The 23,314-nt window shown below is 35.9% G+C and overlaps 1 protein-coding gene across 1 annotated transcript in view; it reads right to left on the minus strand.

The window, feature by feature from the left end:
- Positions 1–23,314, minus strand: part of LOC121140287 — a 167,515-nt gene that overhangs the window by 50,715 nt on the left and 93,486 nt on the right. Inside the window, exons 24-29 of the mRNA XM_040744980.1 lie at positions 16,667–16,737; positions 15,388–15,481; positions 12,646–12,743; positions 5,876–5,963; positions 3,684–3,754; positions 1,987–2,080 (exon numbers count right to left, since the gene is read on the minus strand). Coding sequence (XP_040600914.1) covers positions 1,987–2,080; positions 3,684–3,754; positions 5,876–5,963; positions 12,646–12,743; positions 15,388–15,481; positions 16,667–16,737 — 516 coding nt within the window. The remainder of the gene's footprint in view (positions 1–1,986; positions 2,081–3,683; positions 3,755–5,875; positions 5,964–12,645; positions 12,744–15,387; positions 15,482–16,666; positions 16,738–23,314) is intronic.

Below are 23,314 nucleotides of genomic sequence, written 5' to 3' on the forward strand. Positions count from 1 at the left end.
CAAACACATATTGTATTTCCAATTAAACAACACATATTAAATTGTTACAGGTTAAGTAGTTCTGCTATAGCATATGATTAACAGTTTAAATATTCAAGGATGATCTTTTATAATGTTTTTGGTGTGTAAATTAGCATATGTTAGTTGGTATAACATCTTCATACCAAAAGAATCTATGAGAAATCTTTTCCCTCATGTGCTTGCTTTAGCATGTCTACTGGTGTTGCTCATGTTCTGGATATGTTTAGGTAGCCATATTGGTGAAACTTCCATAAATTTGAAAGAGAGAAAATGGGAGCAGGAAATGGCACCTATGTCAGACTGTCTCACCTCTGTGCGAATTACTTCCTTGCCTGCAATGACACTTGCAGAAACCCCCTCATACAACCATTTACAGAACTTAAACTCCCAGAGATTGGCACAAACTCTGTTTTCATTGTGCACACAGGCCTTTTATTGATGTTTGAGGAGACTTGTTTAATAATGACTTGGCTTTAGTTCCTTTATTTATTACCAATTAAGTTACTGGACTATATCCTTGAGTTCATCCTTATCATATCCTCCAAATTGAAATATGGAAATTCTCTGGCTTCTCAGTATTTCTGGAACTCTCCATGACTACACTATGAAATTACTTTCAACTCTGTTCTTTTGCCATATATGACACTATCTTTTGAAATAGCAGAATTTTAAATAACATTGTTATGTGAATGGCTGTAAAATAGTAGTAGTAGTAATAATAATAATAATAATAATAATAATAATAATAATAATAATAATGCCCAGAGTTGCTATAGGGTTAAATGATGAAAGATCAGAGAGGTAAAGAAACAAACCACATCAACACCTTACCTCCTCAACTTCCTAGCTGAAAGAGACAAAGCTGTTGTCTCCTCCCACCTTATCACTTCCACTCTCTGGCCAGTCATATCACTTCCTGTCTGTCTGTACAGATTTCTAGATATCTATGTTTAATTAGTAGGCTCCACCCTCTGATCTTCAGGCAAGATTTTTTTGTTAGAGAATAAACAAAATATCACCACATTTTCCCTTTTTGTCTAAAATAAAAAAGGTTATAACTAATATAAGAAAACTATATACAGTAAGTACAGTAACTATATACAATATATACAGGCAATAAATACATCAACAAAGACTAGTCCATTGGCCATTGACAAAGTCTGAAAATACTCCACATCTATCCTATCTTGGTGAGTCCTAAAGTTTATACTTAATTCGTTTTCTTTTCTAAATTTCATTACCAAACTTATCTTTAAAAAACTATCTAATTATAATCTTTCTATTTCTTTAGTGAATTTCTTTTCTGAATCTGATAACAAGAAAAACTATAACTATAAAGTCTTCAACTCCATCAGAGACCTGAGAACAACAACAATAAAAAAATAGTACTTGAGGAAGTAGGAAGTGAAAGCAAGAAATTTCTAAGAAAAAGTAAGAAATAAGAGAAAAAGTTGGCTTCCTGGGCAGTCAACCAAGGTGCCTCTACAATGTTCGGGAATCCATCTTCAGACTACAGGCCCAGCATAAATGATAGACTTTTCTATGAAGCAGAATATTCAATGGCTTTCCTACCTTGTCTTGGCAAAGTTTGGCAGTCCTTTCTTTTGTGTCTTGCTTGTCCAATGTGGACAGCATACTATCAGCAGTTGAAGCAAGAGTACTTTTTTGCCCATTGGCTAACTTTTACCACAAAGAAAGTAAACTCCATGTGGAGTTTCTTTGATGCCCATCATCTTCTCCAATGAAGATTTTGTTACCAGAGCAGACATGTTTCATTGTTATAAATACTAGAAAAGAATGGTGTTATTAAAACATCTTAAATGCTATATTCTGTAGGTCTCTGAAGGGTTTGAAGATGACCTATCTAAAAATAGCAACTCTTGGATCATAAGTGTATGGTTCATACTGATTTAAAACAAAATAAAACAGGTATTTTTTAAAATACTAATAGCATACAACTCTTACCTTTCCCTGGTCTACTTTTAATATTCACTGGTCTTGGAATTAGCCCCATCAATAAATGACTGATTTGTATTGGTTGAGGATGTGTCAGACTATCCTGGAAAAACAAATATCAAAATAAGTTGCTATAAGATTTTCCAACTGCTTCATAGGAAAAATTAATTAATTTCCTATTTTAAAAATCAAGTATTTCGCTATTTCTTAGTTTAAAAAAGTATATTATTATAAAATATATGAAAAGTATATAATATATGCTATCGAGATGAAGTCCAGGGTAAAACTCATATAAAGCAGAAATGTAAACATCACATGGGAGGCAGGGGAAAATAAATTCAAAATCAAAACATAGCATAGCATCATATTTTTCATAAGAAAAACGTGTTGATAAAATGAGGAGTATGTCATTTGTAGAAAATGTCATGCTACTGTAGATAATTGTGTTGATCACATTAATCTAGCCTCAGAAATGCAAATATTATAAGTCTTCTCTTTTTCAAGGCACTCAGACTTTATGGAAATATATAAAATTGTATATGTATAGAGGAAAAATAACTAGAAGTGACATTCTTGGGAACAATGGGAACTATGAGGAAATAGAGTGGCTGGATAACTGAGAAGGGATGAGGAATAAGGGAATATATTCAGCATGTAATGTTACTTCCTGATTACTTTTTAAATCAAAAGTTGAGAATTATAGAGAAAAGCAGAAAGGGGTAAAAAAAACATGCATTTTATATGAGTTTTGACAAATACACATTAAATGATAGCTGTTCATTATTAAAAAGTGATATTTTCTCAGCTTTTAGTTCATTCTGTATGGATAAATTTTGATCTGCATTATGTAATGGTGGGTTATAAGCACTTTTATATGGTTGTCAATGCTTTGTCATTTTTAAAAACACAGGCTTAATAGACTGAATGATTTTTTAGTATAATGCAATGATATTTTCATGTCTGTTTCATTCTAGAATGAATACCTAAATATTTTAGGTAAAACTTCACTAAGTGCAAACCCACAGAGACAGCTGACCTGAACTATTGGGAGCTCACTGACTGTGGACTGACAGCTAGGGAACCTACATGGGACAGAACTGGGCCCTCTGAATGTGGGTGACATTTACGTGGCTTGAGCAGTCTGTGAGGCCACTGGCTGTGGGAACAGGGTTTATCTCTAGTGCTTGAACTGGCTTTTTGGAGCACAATCTCTTTGGATGGATACTTTGTCAGCCTAAATATAGTGGAGAGGGGCTTGGTCCTGCCTCAAAGAAATGTGTCATAATTCAATGACTACCCATGGAAAGCCTTATTCTCTCTGAGGAGCAGATGGGGAGGAGTAGGGAGAAGGAGAGGAGATTGAGAAAAGGGGAGGGAGTGGGAACTGGGTTTGCTCTATGAAATGAGAAAAGATTGTTTCAAGTAGCTTTTAACAACATATTTTCATATTTTACCTTAAAATTTTATAAATGGAAAATAATGACAAATTAGGAAAAAAATAAGGAAAAAATGGCAAAACTAATATGGGCTTCTGAAGATTCCAAGAGAATCTACAAAATTTCTAATTAAATATATTTAAAGTTAAATTTTAAGTTATGTGATATTTATTCCAAATATATATGCTTAAAACTGTGTTTTGCATATATTTCCTTGTCTACTAGATAAAACAATAGTGATTAAAATGTAGCAAATAAACTTTTACATACAGATGATTGAATGTTTTCATTTCCATCATTATGTTTCTGATTTTCCTCTGATTTCATTTGTAACTTTGTTTCTGTTGAAAGAATTTAGTATTTACTCAGTTCAAATAGATTATGAATAAAATCTTGAAAGCAGTAAGCATTACCAAAAATAAAATTGTGTAAAAGCTAATGAAAATTATTATTATTTTCAGATTTATGATTTAATTATATTTAATCTTCAACTGCATATTTACCGATATAGAACTTCAGTACATGATACAGGTCATAAAGGGTTCAATGTACAGACATAAACTTGCCAAATATGCATCCACTTATTCATGTAGCCATGAATAAGCTCACTTTTAGAAAGAGCTGCAAAAAATATTCAGACCTATTTTACAATCTTATAACCGTAACATTATAAGGATGAAAAATTCATGTCTGTTCTTCTACTAATCTGTATCAACTATTTACCCTTCATTCCATGGATACCCATAACTTAAATATGACATGATTCAATTTACTCTTCTCACACAAAAATTCTTCTTTGATGTAGTGTAGCATTTGAAGTCACCTTGATTATCACTCTCTTAAAAATTGTCACGTTTGTTAATTTTTTAGTTTTTCCTACTTTAAGGGGGAAATTTACCATTATAGATATAATGTGTTTTTTACTCTATTTCATCTATGAATAAACTGTCTTCTAGTCCAGAAAGAAAACAAAACAATCAAAAATCCTACTAAATTGGCACTGATTCTAGCAGCTGATTGAAAATGATGTAGCATTTTGTACTCGTAATCAGAAAATTTAGAAAGTTGGGGAATATAGTAAGATGAAAATTGAAGAATGCATGAGCAAAATAGAGAGAAAGTTTAGATGGAAAATGTATCAGTTATAAAACAGAGGGAAAAGAAGGCCACAATTGCAGATTGATGGTATCAAGTAAAATGGAAAAACAGCAACTGTCTAACAATTCAGACTAGCATGATGTTTAGAATAGCACACTATAGAGATATTTTTCCATCAAATACCATTCCCACAGTGGTCACAATAGCTAAGACAGTGAGTCATCTTGGAATCCCAGAAGAATGAGTAGGTAAGGAAATGCGTAACAGCTCCACTCTTCAAATTTATTCACAATAAAAATAAACAAACCATGGAACATATGGCAAAACGGATAAAAAAGACATTACACCCAAGCTAAGTCAGAATTAGAATAATATTTTTAAAAGCACATTTTTTGCTCTTCTGTTCATGTGTAGGTCTAGAATGAATCTGCCTAGGGAATACATGAGTGTGTGTGAAGGTATATATTTGTATTTGTGGTAGGGAATGAATTATTTCTGTGTTTTTGTACTGTATGCATGTAGAAAGAGGACTATAAGAGGCAAAGAGAGGTATGAGGGAAAAGGGGGGATGATAAAAATACTGTAGGTGTGACAATAAAATCATGAAGAGTAGTTATTTATAAGAAAAATGACTAGAATACCCAAGGGGAAACCAGGAGATGGTGAGTAGGCAATAAAAATAATACAAAAGACTACATATATATGGAATTTCCTTAATGATAGGAACTATTTTGTATAACATCTAAAATATTGTATTTAATATTTTGAACCAATAACTTACAGTGTAAGTACATAGCAAAGACTTATGTATAAATTTCAAAAGTATGCAAAATACATTTGAAAGAGGTTCATATAGTTTTTTGGTGACGGCACATATTCTTTTTTGAAAATAGGAAAGATCTACCTAAATACGAGGGGAAGAATGAATAGTAATGATAAAAATAAAATAGATGAGTATAAAATAAAGCACACTGGAATTCAAATTTTAAAATTAAATGTTAAACATAATTATTAATTAACAATACATAAAAAATCTGTTCATTGACTACTATAATTCAATGAAAACATATCTTCATTTCCAATTTCTGTTCAAATTCTTTCTTCTTGAGATTATCCAGATAAAAATAATTTACATGTATTTCTTATGCAGTACTCATATCGACAATAACAACCTAAAATGTTACTGAAATTTCATGAGCTGTATAAGGCATTATCACTGACTAAGTCTTAACCCATACTAAACATTTAATATGAAATTGGTGGGCTAGTAAAATATAATTCTCTCCCTGATTTAAAATAAACGAAAAACAAAACAAAATAAAAACAATGCTTTGAATGGCTTGCTGATGACATAGAAGTCTTACCTCCTCCTGCATTAAGATCTATGAATCGTGGACTTAGTGCTGTTGATGAATGAAGTATCTTCCTGGGTTGAAGATCCATAACATTATCCTGACAAAATACATAAGTAAATTCCATGAGTACTTTTCAAAGACTTCATCATAAACATCAGATTTCCTAAGCACCCCAGACTCCAGATCTTCTCTCCCACCAACGAGACCAGGAAATGAGAGGAGGCTTGGAGTCCAGGGAAGCAGCTGTTCCTCCGGCAGCATCAGGTAAACAGGCCTGCTTCCTGGCCTGTGTTCCAGTGCCTGCAGATCGCCTGGGAACTGCACAGAGCTCCCAATCCCAATGGGAGCCAAGCACCCCAGACTCCAGATCTTCTCTCCCACCAACGAGACCAGGAAACCAGAGGAGCCAGGGAGACCAGGGGAGTAGCTGTTCCGGATCAGGTAAAACAGGACCCAGCATAGGGTCCAGGGGACCAGGTAGGAGGCTAAGCGCCCCAGATTCCTCTTCTTCTTCTCCACCCACGGGACCAGCATTTGGACAAGGAATAGAAGAACCACCAGATTATTGGACTTGCTAGCACCCACCAAAAGGGAACTCTGGTCCCCAGACCAGAAAGGGGCTCTTTCTGCACCCACTAGAAGAAGGGATGGGAAAGAGACAATACAAAAACACAGTCAGCAACAGAAAAACAAATATGACACCACCAGATTCTAGAGACTCCACACCAGCAAGACCCCAACATTCCAATGCGAACAAAGCAGAAGAGAATGACCTTAAAAGCACTTTCATGAAAATGATAGAGGCCCTAAAAGAGGATATAGGAAAATCCCTCAAAGAAATGGAAGAAAAAACAAACCAAAAAATGCAAGAAATGGAAGAAAAAAAACAAAGCAATAAATGAAAAAAATGGAAGAAGAAACAAAGCACAAAATGCGAGAAATGGAACAAAAAGCAAACCAAAAAATGCAAGTAATGGAAGAAAGAACAAGCCAAAAAATTCATAAAAGGCAACAAACGGACGAAAAGATAAACAGAAAATTGCAAGAAGCAATGCAAACACTGCAAGGGTTGAAAACTGAAATAGAGATATTAAAAAAAAAAACACAATCTGAAGAAAGGCAGAAAATAGAAAAGCTGGACAAACAGTCAGGCACTACCAATACAAGCATTACCAACAGAATAGAAGAGATGGAAGAGAGAATCTCAAGTGTTGAAGATACACTAGGAGAAATGGATTTTTCAACCAAAGAAAACCTTAAATCCAACAAATCCTTAACACAAAACATCCAGGAAATATGGGACACCATGAAAAGACCAAACCTAAGAATAATAGGTATAGAAGAAGGAGAAGAAATCCAACTCAAAGGGGCAGAAGGCATATTCAACAAAATCATAGAAGAAAACTTTCCCAACCTTAAGAAAGACATGCCAATGAAGGTACAAGAAGCCTACAGAACACCAAATAGAGTGGACCACAAAAAATCCCCTCACCACATAATAATCAAGACCCCAAACATACAGAATAAAGAAAGAATATTAAGAGCAGCTAAGGAAAAAGGTCAAGTAACATATAAAGGCAGACCTATCAGAATTACACCTGATTTCTCCATGGAAACTCTGAGAGCCAGAAGGTCCTGGATGGATATTCTACCTACACTAAGAGACCATGGATGCCAGCCCAGACTACTATACCCGGCAAAGCTCTCAATCACTATAGACGGAGAAAACAAGATATTCCATGACAAAACTAGATTCAAGCAATATGTGTCCATTAACCCAGACCTACAGAAAATTTTGGAAGGAAAAGTCCAACCCAAGGAAGCTAACTACAACCAGAAAAACATAAGCATTAGAGAATCCCTCTCTACCAACAGCCAAAAGAACAAAGGGGTGAAATTCAACACATAATTCCAACAACAACAACCATCGTAAATCGAAGAAGGATGAGCAATCAATGGTCATTAATATCCCTCAATATTAATGGCCTTAACTCACCCATAAAAAGACACAGACTAGCAGAATGGATTCGAAGACAGAACCCTTCCTTCTGCTGCATACAAGAAACACACCTCACCCTCAAAGACAGACATTACCTGAGAGTTAAAGGTTAGGGAAAAGAATTTCAATCAAATGGACACAAGAAACAAACAGGGGTAGCAATCCTAATATCTAACAAACTAGACTTTAAAATAAAATCAATCAAAAGAGATGAAGGAGGTCATTACATACTCATCACAGGTGAAACCCACCAAGATGAAGTGTCTATCCTGAACATCTAAGCCCCAAATACAAAGGCATGCACATTTGTTAAAGAAACATTATTAGAACTTAAATCTCATCTAAAGCCCCACACAGTTATAGTGGGATATTTCAACACACCACTCTCACCACTAGACAGGAATACCAGACATAAATTCAACAAAGAAGCAAAGGGTCTAATAGAAGTAATGACCCAACTGGGATTAACAGATATCTATAGAACATTTCATCCACATAAAAAAGAATATACCTTTTTCTCACCAACACATGGAACCTTCTCAAGTATCGATCACATACTTGGCAACATATCAAATCTCAGCAGCAACAAAAAATAATGGAATAACTCCATGCATCTTATCAGACCACCATGCTTTAAAATTAGAATTCAACAACAACAACAATTGCAGAAAACCTACAAACTCATGGAAATTGAATAATGGTCAACTGCACCATCCCTGGGTCAAAGAGGAAATAAAAAAAGAAATTAAAGACTTCCTCGAATTCAATGAGAATGAAGACACAACATACCCAAACCTATGGGACACTTTGAAAGCAGTGCAACGGGGGAAGTTCCTAGCACTAAGTGCTCACATGAAGAAACAGGAGAACAGTTATACCAGAGAATTAACATCACAGCTGAAAGCTCTAGAACACAAAGAAGCAAACTCCCCCAGGAGGAGTAGATACCAGGAAATAATCAAATTGAGGGCTGAAATCAATAAAGTAGAAACTAGGAAAACAATACAAAGAATCAATGCAACGAAGAGTTGGTTCTTTGAGAAAATCAACAAGATAGACAAACCTTTGTCCAAACTTACCAAACAGCAGAGAGTGAACATGCAAATTAACAAAATCAGAAATGAAAAGGGGGACATAACAACAGACTCTGAGGAAATCCAGAGAATCATTAGGTCATACTGTGAGAACGTGTACTCCACAAAATTCAAAAATTTAAAGGAAATGGATGACTTCCTGGGCAGCTATCATTTGCCAAAACTAAATCAAGAACAGATAAGCAATCTAAATAGATAGACCTATAACCCCTATGGAAATAGAAGCTGTCATCAAAAGTCTCCCAACCAAAAAAAAGTCCAGGTCCAGTGGCCTCACTGCAGAATTCTACCACAAATTCAAAGAACAGCTTATACCAATTCTTCTCAAAGTGTTCCACATAATAGAAGCAGAAGGGTCTTTGCCAAACTCTTTCTGTGAGGCTTCAATAACCTTGATCCCCAAGCCACACAAAGATACAACTAAGAAAGAGAACTTCAGACCAATATCCCTTATGAACATTGATGCAAAAATACTCAATAAAATACTGGCAAATCGGATCCAAGAACACATCAAAACCATCATTCACCACGATCAAGTAGGTTTCATCCCAGGGATGCAGGGATGGTTCAACATACGAAAATCCATCAACGTAATCCACCATATAAACAAGCTGAAAAAAAAATCACATGATCGTCTCACTAGATGCTGAAAAAGCCTTTGACAAAATCCAACACCCCTTCATGATAAAGGTCTTGGAGAGATCTGGGATAACAGGGACATACTTAAACATAATAAAAGCTACATACAGTAAACCAACAGCCAACATCAAACTAAATGGACAGAAACTCAACGCAATTCCTCTAAAATCAGGAACAAAACAAGGCTGTCCACTCTCTCCATACCTTTTCAACATGGTACTTGAAGTTCTAGCTATTGCCATATGACAACAAAGGGGGATCAAGGGGATACAAATTGGGAAGGAAGAGGTCAAACTTTCACTGTTTGCAGACGATATGATAGTTTACATCAATGACCCAAAGAACTCTACCAGGGAACTCTTACAGTTGATTAACACCTTCAGCAAAGTGGCAGGCTACAAGATCAACTCAAGAAAATCAATAGCCCTACTATATACAGATGATAAAAGGGCTGAAAGAGAAATCAGAGAAACATCACCCTTTACAATTGCCACAAACAACATAAAATACCTTGGGGTAACGCTAACCAAACAAGTGAAAGACCTGTATCATAAGAACTTTGAATCTTTAAAGAAAGAAATTAAAGAGCCCTCAGAAAATAGAAAGATCTCCCATGCTTTTGGATAGGTAGGATCAATGAAGTAAAAATGGCAATCCTGCCAAAAGCAATCTACAGATTCAATGCAATCCCCATTAAAATCCCAGCACAATTCTTCACAGACCTTGAAAGAACAATAATCAATTTTGTATGGAAAAACAAAAGACCCAGGATAGCCAAAACAACCCTGTTCAACAAGGCAACGTCCAGAGGCATCACCATCCCTGACCTCAAGCTCTATTATAGAGCTATACTCCTGAAAACAGCTTGGTATTGGCACAAAAATAGACAGGTAGACCAATGGAATCGAATTGAAAACCCGGGTATTAACCCACACACGTACGAACATCTGATCTTTGACAAAGAAGCTAAAAATATACAATGGAATAAAGAAAGCATCTTCAACAAATGGTGCTGCCATAATTGGAGACTGGCATGTAGAAGAATGTGGATCGATCCATGTTTATCGCCATGCACAAAACTTGAGTCCAAATGGATCAAAGACCTCAACATAAATCCAGCCACATTGAACCTCTTACAGAGAAAGTGGGTGGTACCCTTGAACGAATTGGTACAGGAGACAGCTTCCTGAACATAACACCAGTAGCACAGACAGTGAGATCAACAATTGATAAATGGGACCTACTGAAACTGAGAAGCTTCTGTAAGGCAAAGGACACAGTCAGCAAGACAAAAAGGCAGCCCACAGAATGGGAAAAAAAATATTCACTAATCCCACATCTGACAGAGGGTTGATCTCCAAAATTTACAAAGGACTCAAGAAGCAAGTCTCCAAAACACCAAAGGACCCAATTAAAAAGTGGGCTGCAGAACTAAATAGAGAGTTTTCAATAGAGGAGTCTAAAATGGCTGAGAGGCACTTGAGAAAGTGCTCAACATCCTTAGTCATCTGGGAAATGCAAATCAAAACAACTCTGAGATACCATCTCACTCCTGTCAGAATGGCTAAAATCAAAAACACCAATGACAATTTATGCTGGAGAGGATGTGGTGAAAGGGGGACACTCTTCCATTGGGGTGGGAGTGCCAACTGGTTCAGCCACTTTGGAAATCAGTATGGAGATTCCTCAGAAAAATGGGAATAAACCTACCACAAGACCCAGTAACTCCACTCTTAGGCGTATATCCAAAAGATGCCCATTCATACAACAAAGATGTCTGTTCCACTATGTTCATAGCAGCTTTATTTGTAATAGCCAGAACTTGGAAGCAACCTAGATGTCCCTCACCCGAAGAGTGGATAGAGAAAATGTGGTACATCTACACAATGGAGTACTATTCAGCAGAAAAAAATAATTGAATCATGAGATTCGCAGGCAAATGTATGGCACTAGAAGAAACCATCCTGAGTGAGGTAACCCAGTCACAAAAAGAGACCATGGCATGTACTCTCTCATATATGGATTTTAGACATAGATCTGGGGAGTGCCAGCCTACAATCCTATGGCCAGAGAGTCTTGGAACAGAAACTTCATTTAGTGGCTGAACGAATTAGAGGCAGACTCCCTTGGTTAAGTACTGAGCTGAACTCAAGAAAGCCAGTAACAGAGAGGGAGGACTGATGATCAAAGGGATTAAGACTGGGCTGGTTTAACCCCCAGAAATAGCTGACCAGACAAAGGTTAACTCTTGAATCCCAGGCATCAGCCTGGGAATCCAGCATGGGACTGATCAAGACCCCCTGAATCTGGGTGTCAGTGAGGAGGCCTAGGGAATCTATTGAGCCTTGGGCAGCAGATCAGTACCCATCCCAAGTATACACACGGACTTTGGACTCCCATAGAACAATGTGAGGTGCACTCTTACCCTGAACTCTTGGGGAAGGGTCTAGGCCCTGCCCTATATGAAATGAAAGACTATGGACACCCCCATGGAGGGCCTCACCCTCCCTGGAGGAATGAGGGGATAATGGTGGGTGGGGTGGGGGGGAGGGTACGGGAGGAGGGGAGGGAATGGGAGAGGGACCTGGAACTGACTTGTGAAGCAACCTCGTTTCTTATCTAAATTTAAACTGGAAAATAAAATATAAAAAAAGAAAAAAAAGAAAGTATTCTTAAACAAAATGAAACATGTTTTCCATATGTAGAAAAGCATAGGCATTCAAAAACAAAAATGTTGAAGGCTATAGAATAACTGGATGTTAAGTATATCACTGTTCATATATTTAAGTCCTCGGTTAAATTTTTTTCAAAGAAAGGAAGTATACAGGAAAAAATTTTACAGACACATCTGAGAGGAAACTTAGTTAGGAACTACTATATATTCTAAGAAAGTTCTAAGTTTCTAACCATAATCATTTTTAAATTAATTTTAATTATGGACTAGTCAATATAAAGCCTTTTATGTAAGAAAATTTCATTTAGCCTATGAATAATTGTTTTATGAAAGAAAATACCTAAGTAGCAACTCAAATTTAATATTGACTTACAGATAGTTGAGTATTTTTATTGATCTCTAGATTGTCTTGATTTTTCACTGACTTCTTTTGTAATCCTGGCTCTGTTGATTGTTTATGAATTTGATAAACTAAAAACAAAATGAGGAATAATATTGGAAAGAAGTATTTATATCTAAAGAATAAAGTTAAAATTTTTATTATGGAAAATAGTGTTTATATTTTAACTTTAGTGGTCATTTGAGCTTAACTTTCTACTCCACACATACAGATATAGAAAATATAATTAATAAGAATGATTTAGTTCATAAAAGTTCCATAATCAAGGCATGAAGATGTGTCAGATGTTTGTTTCATATTACCTCTTGTATAGAGTAATGCCTACAAAAAACTAAAAAATTGATATATTCAATTATATGCTAATATACATAAGTAATACAGACATCCATGTAGAACTAAAATGGTAAACTAATGTAGGATTTCACTGGTGGAAAGATTCCTGGCATTCAGAAGTACTGTCAATTATCATTTTACTTGTGCTTTAGCCAAGCTTCATCATAAATATAGATAATACTCATGTAAAAATAAGACAAAGTCTTTGACTAAATGATTCCAAGGTTATGAGTTGACTAAACATAATTAAGTTCAAAAGAACATTTAAAATTCTTGAAACTGAATTAGAATTAAAACACAACATAGAAAAATCTATGAAACACAATGATGGCTGTCCTAAGAGGACATGCAAATGTTCAAGGGTTCTGAACTTAATAAATTAACAATGTATCCAGAATCCTAGGGGAATCTCTAGCAAGCAACACTCAAAAAGGTAAATGAGAAGACATAATCAAAATAAGGGTTGACATTAAATATCAATAAAAAGAAATGAGTTAGTTCTTTTAAAAAGCAAAATGAGATGTCAAACTTTTAGCTGAATTAAACAATGTAGAGAGAGAAGATTCAAACTTAATAAAATTATAAAGAACAGGGGAGCCATTATAGCAGACATTGAAGAAATTCAAATAATAACATAATATAAAATCTACCAAACTGGAAAGACCTAAATAAACAGATTAATATATGTGCTTCACTAAAGCTAAATAAAGATGAAATCAGCAATTTAAATAGGCCAATAATGTGAAATAAGGTAGAAACATTAATCTAAAATCTTTCAACTCTAAAAGTCCAGAAGTATGGTCCCAGAAAATAATTTTATCAGGACTTGAGCGAAAATAGCATCCAATATTTCACAAATCATTCTAAGAAGCCACAGTTATGCTCACATTAAAACCATGAAAACCACATTTGTCCCCCCAAATTGCAGACTAATATCAGAATATCTTAGTTTGTAGATATGATTCTATACATAAAACATAAAAGACTCTACTTGAAACAGATAAATATATCCATTACATTTTCAAATTGCAAAATTAACTTTAAAAATAAGTAACCTTTATACAGAATGGCAAGCATACCATGAAAGTAAAAAGGGGAAACAATTCCATTTACAGCTGCCACAAAGAATATCAAATGTCTCATAAACAAATGAAAACTGGTACAATAAATGCCTGAAGAAGTGAAAAAGGAAACTGAAAAGGATTCCAGAAGATGAAAAGGCCTCCCATGCTCAAGGTTTGATAAGATTCATATTATTAAAATGTCCATTCCATTACAAGAATGTTTTATATATTTAATGCAATGCTCATCAGAATTCCGATGAATTCTTTACAGTGGTTGAGAAATTTTTTCTTAATTTCTACTCAGAATCCCAAAATATCCATGATAACCAAAACAATCCTGGACAATAAATGAACATCTGGAGGTATCACCATTTAAGACTGCAAGTTATTCTATAGAGCTATAGTAATAAAAACAGTATGGTATTGACTTAAAAACACAGCCCTTGACAAACGAAGTAGAATTGAGGAACCGGAAATAAGCCCATGCTCCTGCATCCATTTGTCTTGACAACGAATCCAATAATGCAAATTGAGGGGAGACAGCATCTTCAATAAGGGGTGATGATCAAACTTCATAGCTATATTTAGAAGAGTGAAATGAGATTCTTTTGTTTCACACTGCACAAAACTCAATTCCAAATGGATTGCAGACCCCAACATAAGACCTGATAACTTGTATGTGGCAGGTGAGAAAGTATGCCATATACTTGAACTCACTGACATAGAAAAGTATGTTCTAAGTAGGACTGCAATAGCTAGCATAGCCTCTACCCCCAACAATCAGTAAATGGAACCTCAGGAAACTAAAATCCTGATGACATCTCTTATAATTCCTTGCATCTATCTGATGTTCTCATAGTGGTTTATATATCAGCATCCTGGAAGGAACAATATTATATGTGATATTAAATTGTCAGTATGTTTAGCTGACATATATATTTATGATAATTTGCTATAAATAAAAGGAGCTACATTAAGACGCAGTCCTCCAATCATTTTTATCTTTCTAAAAGTGATGAAGGTAAAAAGAATAATACCCTTTTCCCTACCTCTCAGCCATGGTTTCACACCACTACCTTATTCTTGAAATTCCTCAGGTAACAAATACTCCATCCTGTAGTTTTATTTGAGTTTTCATCTTGACACTCTCAACTTAAAGTTTAATGGAAACTTCACAAGATTATTAGTGTATTACATCTTAATACATCTTATTACTGACTAAATATTTCTTATGCAAATTTCAGTAAGGTAGAAATTATTACTCCCCCAATTTTAATAAAAATTCTTTGAAATGACTTGTTGATGACACACTCTTTACCTTTCTGTCCTTTATTTTGTAGATTCCTAGGTGTTGAAATTGGTTGTACTGGTAAATGAGGAGTATGCCATTGTTGAAGATCTGCCATGGTACCCTGGTAAAAGCAAATTATCAGCAGTGGATTGGTTCTATGAAGACTTCCCAACATGGTACAGCAAAATAAATTTATTTCCTATTTATAAAAGCATAGCTCCTTAAAATTAAGAAAGCATATAACCTTTCTTAATAAAGACTGTTTTTAATTGTATGGCAAATGGCCTTGATTCTCTAAATGTATATGTCCCGATCCATCTCAGGTTATAAAGACATACTATAAACAGGTATGTCTTTTCTTTACCTATCATGACACTGTTTTGTTTCCAAGTCTTTCCTCGTATGTTTGGCTGTTTCCCTACCACACTCAAAAGCTTTTTTTCTGAGTATAATTTGTATTCTTTCTGATTTCCACAATAATACAAAACTTCAATAATCTTAAAAAGTGTTCAATAATGCTATATCTTCTGGATTATTTGTGTTAATCACTTAACATGTGTTTTCTGATTACTTGTCAAAGAAAAGCATTCAGCCATGTCTGCAATACTCATTGCCATATGACACTTCATAGATAGTCCGTATTTAAAAAATGACTTAAGACTAAGAAAATAAGCAAAACTTGACTGTCACTTCTATGTCTGTTATGATGGCAAGGCTGTCTGAGAATCTATTAAACCTTAATAGAATTGAATGACTTTGATGACATCTCAAGCTCAGATCACTCTATTCCTACAAGATAGGTCTTCCAACAGTTTTCTGCAAAGTACAAGTTCAATGTCAAATACCTACATGGTGTGTTTTAGCTGGAATCAGATCTACTATATTCTAAAGACAGGTCATACCAGTAATATTATTTTGATTTTATCTACTGTGTCCATTTAGTGAAATAAAAAGTAAGTCTGGACGCCTGCCAGGAGCAGAACAACAGGACATCAGAGCCACATTGTTCATTGTCTATTTGCTCAGGAATATTCCTTGAATTTCTATAATGTAAGAGGGGAAAAAGTAAGGCCAAACAAAGGACAATAAGTAAAGATATCAGGAACAAATACCACAGGAATTTTAGCTTTGAGTTTATGTAAATTTTAAGAAAATCCAATATCCCTAACTATTTAAATGTTTTAAAATCAAATTTTAATCTAATACTATTCATTATAATGCTGTCTAGAAGAAGAGTTAATTTAGCCAGTGGTAGGTTGTTTATTAAATGTATATTAAATGGGAAATCAAATGTAACATTACATACAGATGACTGAGTGCTCCCAATTTCCTCAACATTTTTAAAGTTGTTATCTGCTTTCATCTGCATGTTCACTTCTGTTGAAATCAATCAAAATTTATACAGTTAAAATAAAATAGAAATAACATTTCTTCATTTGAAGTCTTTGCAACCACAGATAAAGAATTATTTTAAAAATTACATTTTTAGTTTTCTTATTTTGAGGCTCAGATAAGCTTATCCTCCCAATGGAGATTTTCTGATGTACAAAATATACACAATTAACAAGGACTCCCATGGACAACCTGCATCATAAAGCATTCCATGCTCAAACATGAACATATGTCAGATGTTCATCTACACAGTAAGGTATCAATGAACAGAGAAAGACATACAATTAATATAACTAAAAATAAATTGAAAATAGAATATTAAACAAAAGAGACAAAAATAATAAACAGATTAAAAATAAGAATATGGATTTAGTGCTGGTTGTTAATATTTCTTAAAGTAATAGGATATTTTGTGAAACTTAGTCTTTCAACTATAAGTTAAAGAAAAGCAAGAAACATGATTCACTGCATCTCAATATATGAATTGCTATTACATACAAGAGAGAATGAAAATTAAGAGGCAACAGATGTGGTAGACCACAAAATAGGACACAAGTCACCTGGAGTCAACTGATAGCATGAATTTCCATATTGAGGACACATATGCTTGAATACATAGAACCTTTGTATATAACACAGTATCCATGAAAACTCCTTATTAGGAAAGGATTACTTGCCTCAGCCTTCCAGGAAACAATGTATATGCACAGACCATGGCGCAAACATCATAAATATTATTAATCTATCAAATGTGTGATCTTTCCTTATGTAACAAAGATAATCCATAAGAAACTATGTTTCCTAAATGGGAATATGAGTCTACTTGCACCCATAAAAATGTTTAAATGTCTCAGTTATGTTTAGTCTTTTTTTTGTTTTTTCTTCAATTTTTTTATTTTAATTTTAAATAGCTTGTTTTACATGTCAATCCCAGTTCCCTCTCCCTCCCCTCCTCCCGCACTCCCCTTCCACCCTCCCTCCCACCCTATTGCCAAATCCTTCCACATAGGGGATGTCTAGAGTCTATCATTTTACTCTTGGTAGGGTCAAGGCACTCCCCTAAGAGTCCAGGCTTAGAGAGCATCTCTCTTTGTGCTATAGGCACATGAAGACAGATTGTATACCAGGGATAGACACTGATCCACAGCTCAGAGCCCCATAGGTTGTTCAGGCCTTCTCACTGACACTCACATTTGGGGGGTCCAGATCAGTCCCATTCTGGCCTCCTCACTGTCGGTCTGGGGTCCAAGAGCACTCCCCTGTTCAGATCAGCTGTCTCTGCTGGTTTTGCCAGCCCATTCTTTGCCAATTTGCTCATCATTCCTCTCTCTGTCACTGGGTTCCTTGGGTTCAGTTCAGTGCTTAGTTGTGTGTTTGCCTCTGCTTCCATCAGTCCCAGGATGAAGGCTCCCGGATAGTTATAGACATCAAGTTCATTATCAGGAATGGGCATTCGAGGTGGTCCTTCCACTATTGCTTAGCTTGCCAATTGATGTTATACCTTTAGATCACTCGAGGTCACTCTGGTGCCTGATCTGTCTTCGATCCTATGATTCCCTCTTCCCCCTATTCTACCCCCACCCCCTCAACTTCCTGTTCCCCCATGACCAACTCCCTTCCTCTTTACCCCCTCTATTCTTCCCAGGTCCCACTACCCCCCTCGCCTTGTTCCCCCATCCATTCAGAGGATCTTGTCTCCACCCTCTTCTCTTGGGTACTATGCATATATGCATATCTTTTAGGTTCTTTCCTGTTTCCCAGACTCTCTATCTGTGGAAGTGCAGACTGGCACTATCCTGATCCATATCTAAAATCCATATATGAGTGAGTACATACCATGTTTGTCTTTTTGCGACTGGGTTACCTCACTCAGGATGGTTTCTTCCAGTGCTATCCATTTCCCTGCGAATTTCAAGATTCCATTATTTTTTTCTGCTGAGTAATACTCCATTGTGTAAATGTACCACATTTTCTCTATCCACTCTTCAGTTGAGGGGCATCTAGGTTGCTTCCAAGTTCTGGCTATTACAAATAAAGCTGCTATGAACATAGTGGAACAGACATCTTTGTTGTATGAATGGGCATCTTTTGGATATACGCCTAAGAGTGGAATTGCTGGGTCTAGTGGTAGATTAATTCCCATTTTCCTGAGGAATCTCCATACTGATTTCCAAAGAGGCTGTATGAGTTGGCATTCCCACCAGCAGTGGAGGAGTGTTCCTCTCTCTCCACATCCCCTCCAGCATAAATTGTCTTCGGTGTTTTTGATTCTAGCCATTCTGACAGGAGTAAGATGGTATCTCAGAGTTGTTTTGATTTGCATTTCCCTGATGGCTAAGGATGTTGAGCACTTTCTTAAGTGTCTCTTGGCCATTTTAGCCTCCTCTACTGAGAATTCTCTATTTAGCTCTGTACCCCACCTTTCAAGTGGATCCTTTGGTATTTTGGAGACTTGTTTCTTGAGTTCTTTGTAAATTTTGGAGATTAGCCCTCTGTCAGATGTAGGGTTAGTGAATATCTTTTCCCATTCTGTGGCCTGCCTTTTTGTCTTTTTGATTGTGTCCTTTGCCTTACAGAAGCTTTTTAGTTTCAGAAGGTCCCATTTGTTAATTGTTGATCTCAGTGCCTGTGCCACTGGTGTTATGTTTAGGAAGTGGTCTCCTGTACCAACTCGTTGAAGAGTATCTCCCACTTTCTCTTCTAAAAGTTTCAGTGTGGCTGGATGTATGTTGAGATCTTTGATCCATTTGGACTTAAGTTTTGTACAAGGCGATAAACATGGATCTATCTGCAGTCTTCTGCATGCCACTACCCAGTTATGCCAGCACCATTTGTTGAAGATGCTTTCTTTTTTCCACTGTACAGTTTTAGCTTCTTTGTCAAAAATCAGGTGTTCATAGGTGTGTGGGTTAAAATTAGGGCTTTCGATTCGGTTCCATTGGTCTACCTGCCTATTTTTGTGCCAATACCAAGCTGTTTTCAGGACTATAGCTCTATAATAGAGCTTGAAGTCAGGTATGGTGATGCCTCTTGAAGTTCCTTTATTGTATAGGGATGTTTTGGCTATCCTGGGCCTTTTGTTTTTCCAAATAAAGTTGATTAATGTTCTTTCCAGGTCCTTGAAAAATTGTGATGGAATTTTGATAGGGATTGCATTGAATCTATAGACTGCTTTTGGCAAGATTGCCATTTTTATTATGTTGATCCTACCAATCCAAGAGCATGGGAGATCTTTCCATTTTCTGGTATCTTCTTTGATTTCTTTCTTCAAAGACACAAAGTTCTTGATATATAGGTCTTTCCCTTCCTTGGTTAACATTATCCCCAGATATTTGATGCTGTTTTTGGCTATTGTAAAAGGTGATGTTTCTCTGATTTCTTTCTCAGTCACTTCATTATCTGTATATAATAGGGCCACTGATTTTTTTGAGTTTACCTTGTATCCTGCCACATTGCTGAAGGTGTTTATCAGCTCTAGGAGTAACCTTGCGGAGTTTTTTGGGTCACTTATGTAAACTATCATATCATCTGCAAATAATGAAAGTTTGACTTCTTTTCCTATTTGTATCCCCTTTATCTCCTTTTGTTGTCTTATTGCTGTAGCTAGAACTTCAAGTACAATATTGAAGAGATATGGAGAGAGTGGACAGCCTTGTCTTATTCCTGATTTTAGAGGAATTGCTTTGAGTTTCTCTCCATTTAGTTTGATGTTAGCTGTTGGTTTACTGTATATTGCTTTTATTATATTCAGGTACGTTCCTGTTATCCCTGATGTCTCTAGGACCTTTATCATGAAGGAGTGCTGGATTTTGTCAAAGGCTTTTTCAGCATCTAGTGAGATGATCATGTGGTTTTTCTTTCGCAGATTGTTAATATGGTGGATTACGTTGATAGATTTTCTAATGTTGAACCATCCCTGCATTCCTGGAATGAAGCCTACTTGATCATGGTGGATGATTTTTCTGATGTGTTCTTGAATACGGTTTGCAAGTATTTTATTGAGTATTTTTGCATCAATGTTCATGAGGGAAATTGGTCTATAGATCTCTTTCTTAGTTGTGTCTTTGTGTGGCTTGGGTATCAAGGTAATTGTAGACTCATAGAAAGAGTTTGGCAGTGAGCCTCCTGCTTCTATAGTGTGGAATACTTTGACGAGTATTGGAATGAGCTCTTCTTTGAATTTCTGGAAGAATTCTGCACTGAAGCCATCTGGGCCTGGGCTTTTTTTGTTTGGGAGACTTTTGATGACTGCTTCTATTTCATTAGGGGTTATAGGTGTGTTTAGATTATTTATCTGTTCTTGATTTAGTTTTGGCAAATGATATCTATCCAGGAAATTGTCCATTTCCTTTAAATTTTCAAATTTTGTGGAGTACAGATTTTCAAAGTATGCCCTGATGATTCTCTTGATTTCCTCAGAGTCCGTTGTTATGTCCCCTTTCTCATCCCTGATTTTGTTAATTAGCATGTTCTCTCTCTGTCTTTTGGTTAGTTTGGACAGAGGTTTGTCTATTTTGTTGATTTTCTCAAAGAACCAACTCTTTGTTTCATTGATTCTTCTCAATGTTTTCCTGGTTTCTACTTGATTGATTTCAGCCCTCAATTTGATTATTTCCTGGCGTCTGCTCCTCCTGGGGGAGTTTGCTTCTTTTTGTTCTAGAACATTCAGCTGTGCTATTAATTCTCTAGTATGACTGTTCTCCAGTTTTTTCATGTGGGCACTTAGTGCTATAAACTTTCCTCTCAGCACTGCTTTCAAAGTGTCCCATAAGTTTGTGTATGTTGTGTCTTCATTCTCATTGAAATCGAGGAAGTCTTTAATTTCTTTTTTATTTGTTCCTTTACCCAGGGATGGTGCAATTGTGCATTGTTCAATCTCCATGAGTTTGTAGGGTTTCTGCGATTTGTGTTATTGTTGAATTCTAATGTTAATGCATGGTGGTCTGATAAGATGCAGGGGGTTATTCCAATTTTTTTGTATCTGTGGAGATTTGCTATGTTTCCTATTATGTGGTCAATTTTAGAGAAGGTTCCATGTGGTGCCGAGAAGAAGGTATATCCCTTTGTATTTGGGTGGAATGTTCTATAGATGTCTGTTAAACCCAGTTGGGTCATAACTTCTATTAATTCTTTTGTTTCTTTGTTAAGTTTCTGTCTGGAGGTCCTATCTAGCGGTGAGAGCAGAGTGTTGAAGTCTCCTACTATTAGTGTGTGAGATTTTATGTGCATTTTGAGCTTTAGTAATGTTTCTTTCACGAATGTAGGTGCCTTTGTATTTGGGGCGTAGATATTTAAAATCGAGACTTCGTCTTGATGTATTTTTCCTTTGATGAATATGAAGTGCCCTTCTTCATCTCTTTTGATTGATTTCAATTTGAAGCCTAATTTGTTAGATATTAGGATTGCTACACCCGCTTGTTTCTTGGGGCCGTTTGATTGGAAGATCTTTTCCCAGCCCTTTACTCTGAGATACCGTCTGTCTTTGGTGTTGAGATGTGTTTCTTGTATGCAGCAGAAGGAAGGGTTCTGTCTTCGTATCCATTCTGCTAGTCTGTGTCTTTTTATAGGTAAGTTGAGGCCATTGACATTGAGGGATATTAATGACCATTGATTGGTGATCCTTGTTTGCGCTTGATTTATTGTTAGTGAAGTTATTTTGTGTAGTTTCTCCTCCCTTTTTCTTTTAGTGTTTTGTAAAGTATGATTCTATATTGCCTGTGTCTTTGTGAATGTAGTTATCTTCCTTGGCTCTAGGTTTTCCTTCTAGCATTTTCTGTAGAGCTGGATTCATGGATACGTATTGTTTAAATCTGGCTTTGTCATGGAATATTTTGTTTTCTCCATCTATGGTAATTGAGAGCTTTGCTGGATATAGTAGTCTGGGCTGGCATCCTTGTTCCCTTAGCGTTTGTAGGACATCTGACCAGGATCTTCTGGCTTTCATCGTTTCCATTGAGAAGTCAGGTGTAATTCGGATAGGTCTGCCTTTATATGTTACTTGGCCTTTTTCTTTAGCTGCTCTTAATATTTTCTCTTTGCTCTGTAGGTTTGATGTTTTGATTATTATATGGCGAGGTTTTAAAACAATAGGGTCTAGGTCCTACCCTGGATGAAATGACAGGCTACGGACACCCCCATGGAGGGCCTCACCCTCCCTGGGGAAATGAGGGGTATTGGAGGGCTTGGTGAGAGGGTGTGGGAGGAAGGGAGGGAAAGGGAGAGGGACCTGGAATTGACATGTGAAGCAACCTTGTTTCTAATCTAAATTTAAATTTAAAAATAAGAAAAAATAAAAATTAAAAAAGCAAAAAAACCACAAAAAGCAATAAATTATTTTGAAATTATGGTGAAACTATTATACTGACTTGAAATATGCTGATGGCAGTACCGATCAATTCTCACTTCTTTGTGATGTTCATATTTTAAACAAAATGACAGCTCATGAAGAAAAGCAACACTATGCATGACTTTAAACTATGTCATTGCATTGGGAGACAGAAGCATGTGACATCTGCAATATATCTAAAAACACTCTGCTAAGAACTAGACTGTAGAATCTAAC

The sequence above is a fragment of the Mesocricetus auratus genome, unplaced genomic scaffold (assembly GCF_017639785.1).
Source record: "Mesocricetus auratus isolate SY011 unplaced genomic scaffold, BCM_Maur_2.0 Super-Scaffold_100004, whole genome shotgun sequence".
Taxonomy (NCBI): domain Eukaryota; kingdom Metazoa; phylum Chordata; class Mammalia; order Rodentia; family Cricetidae; genus Mesocricetus; species Mesocricetus auratus.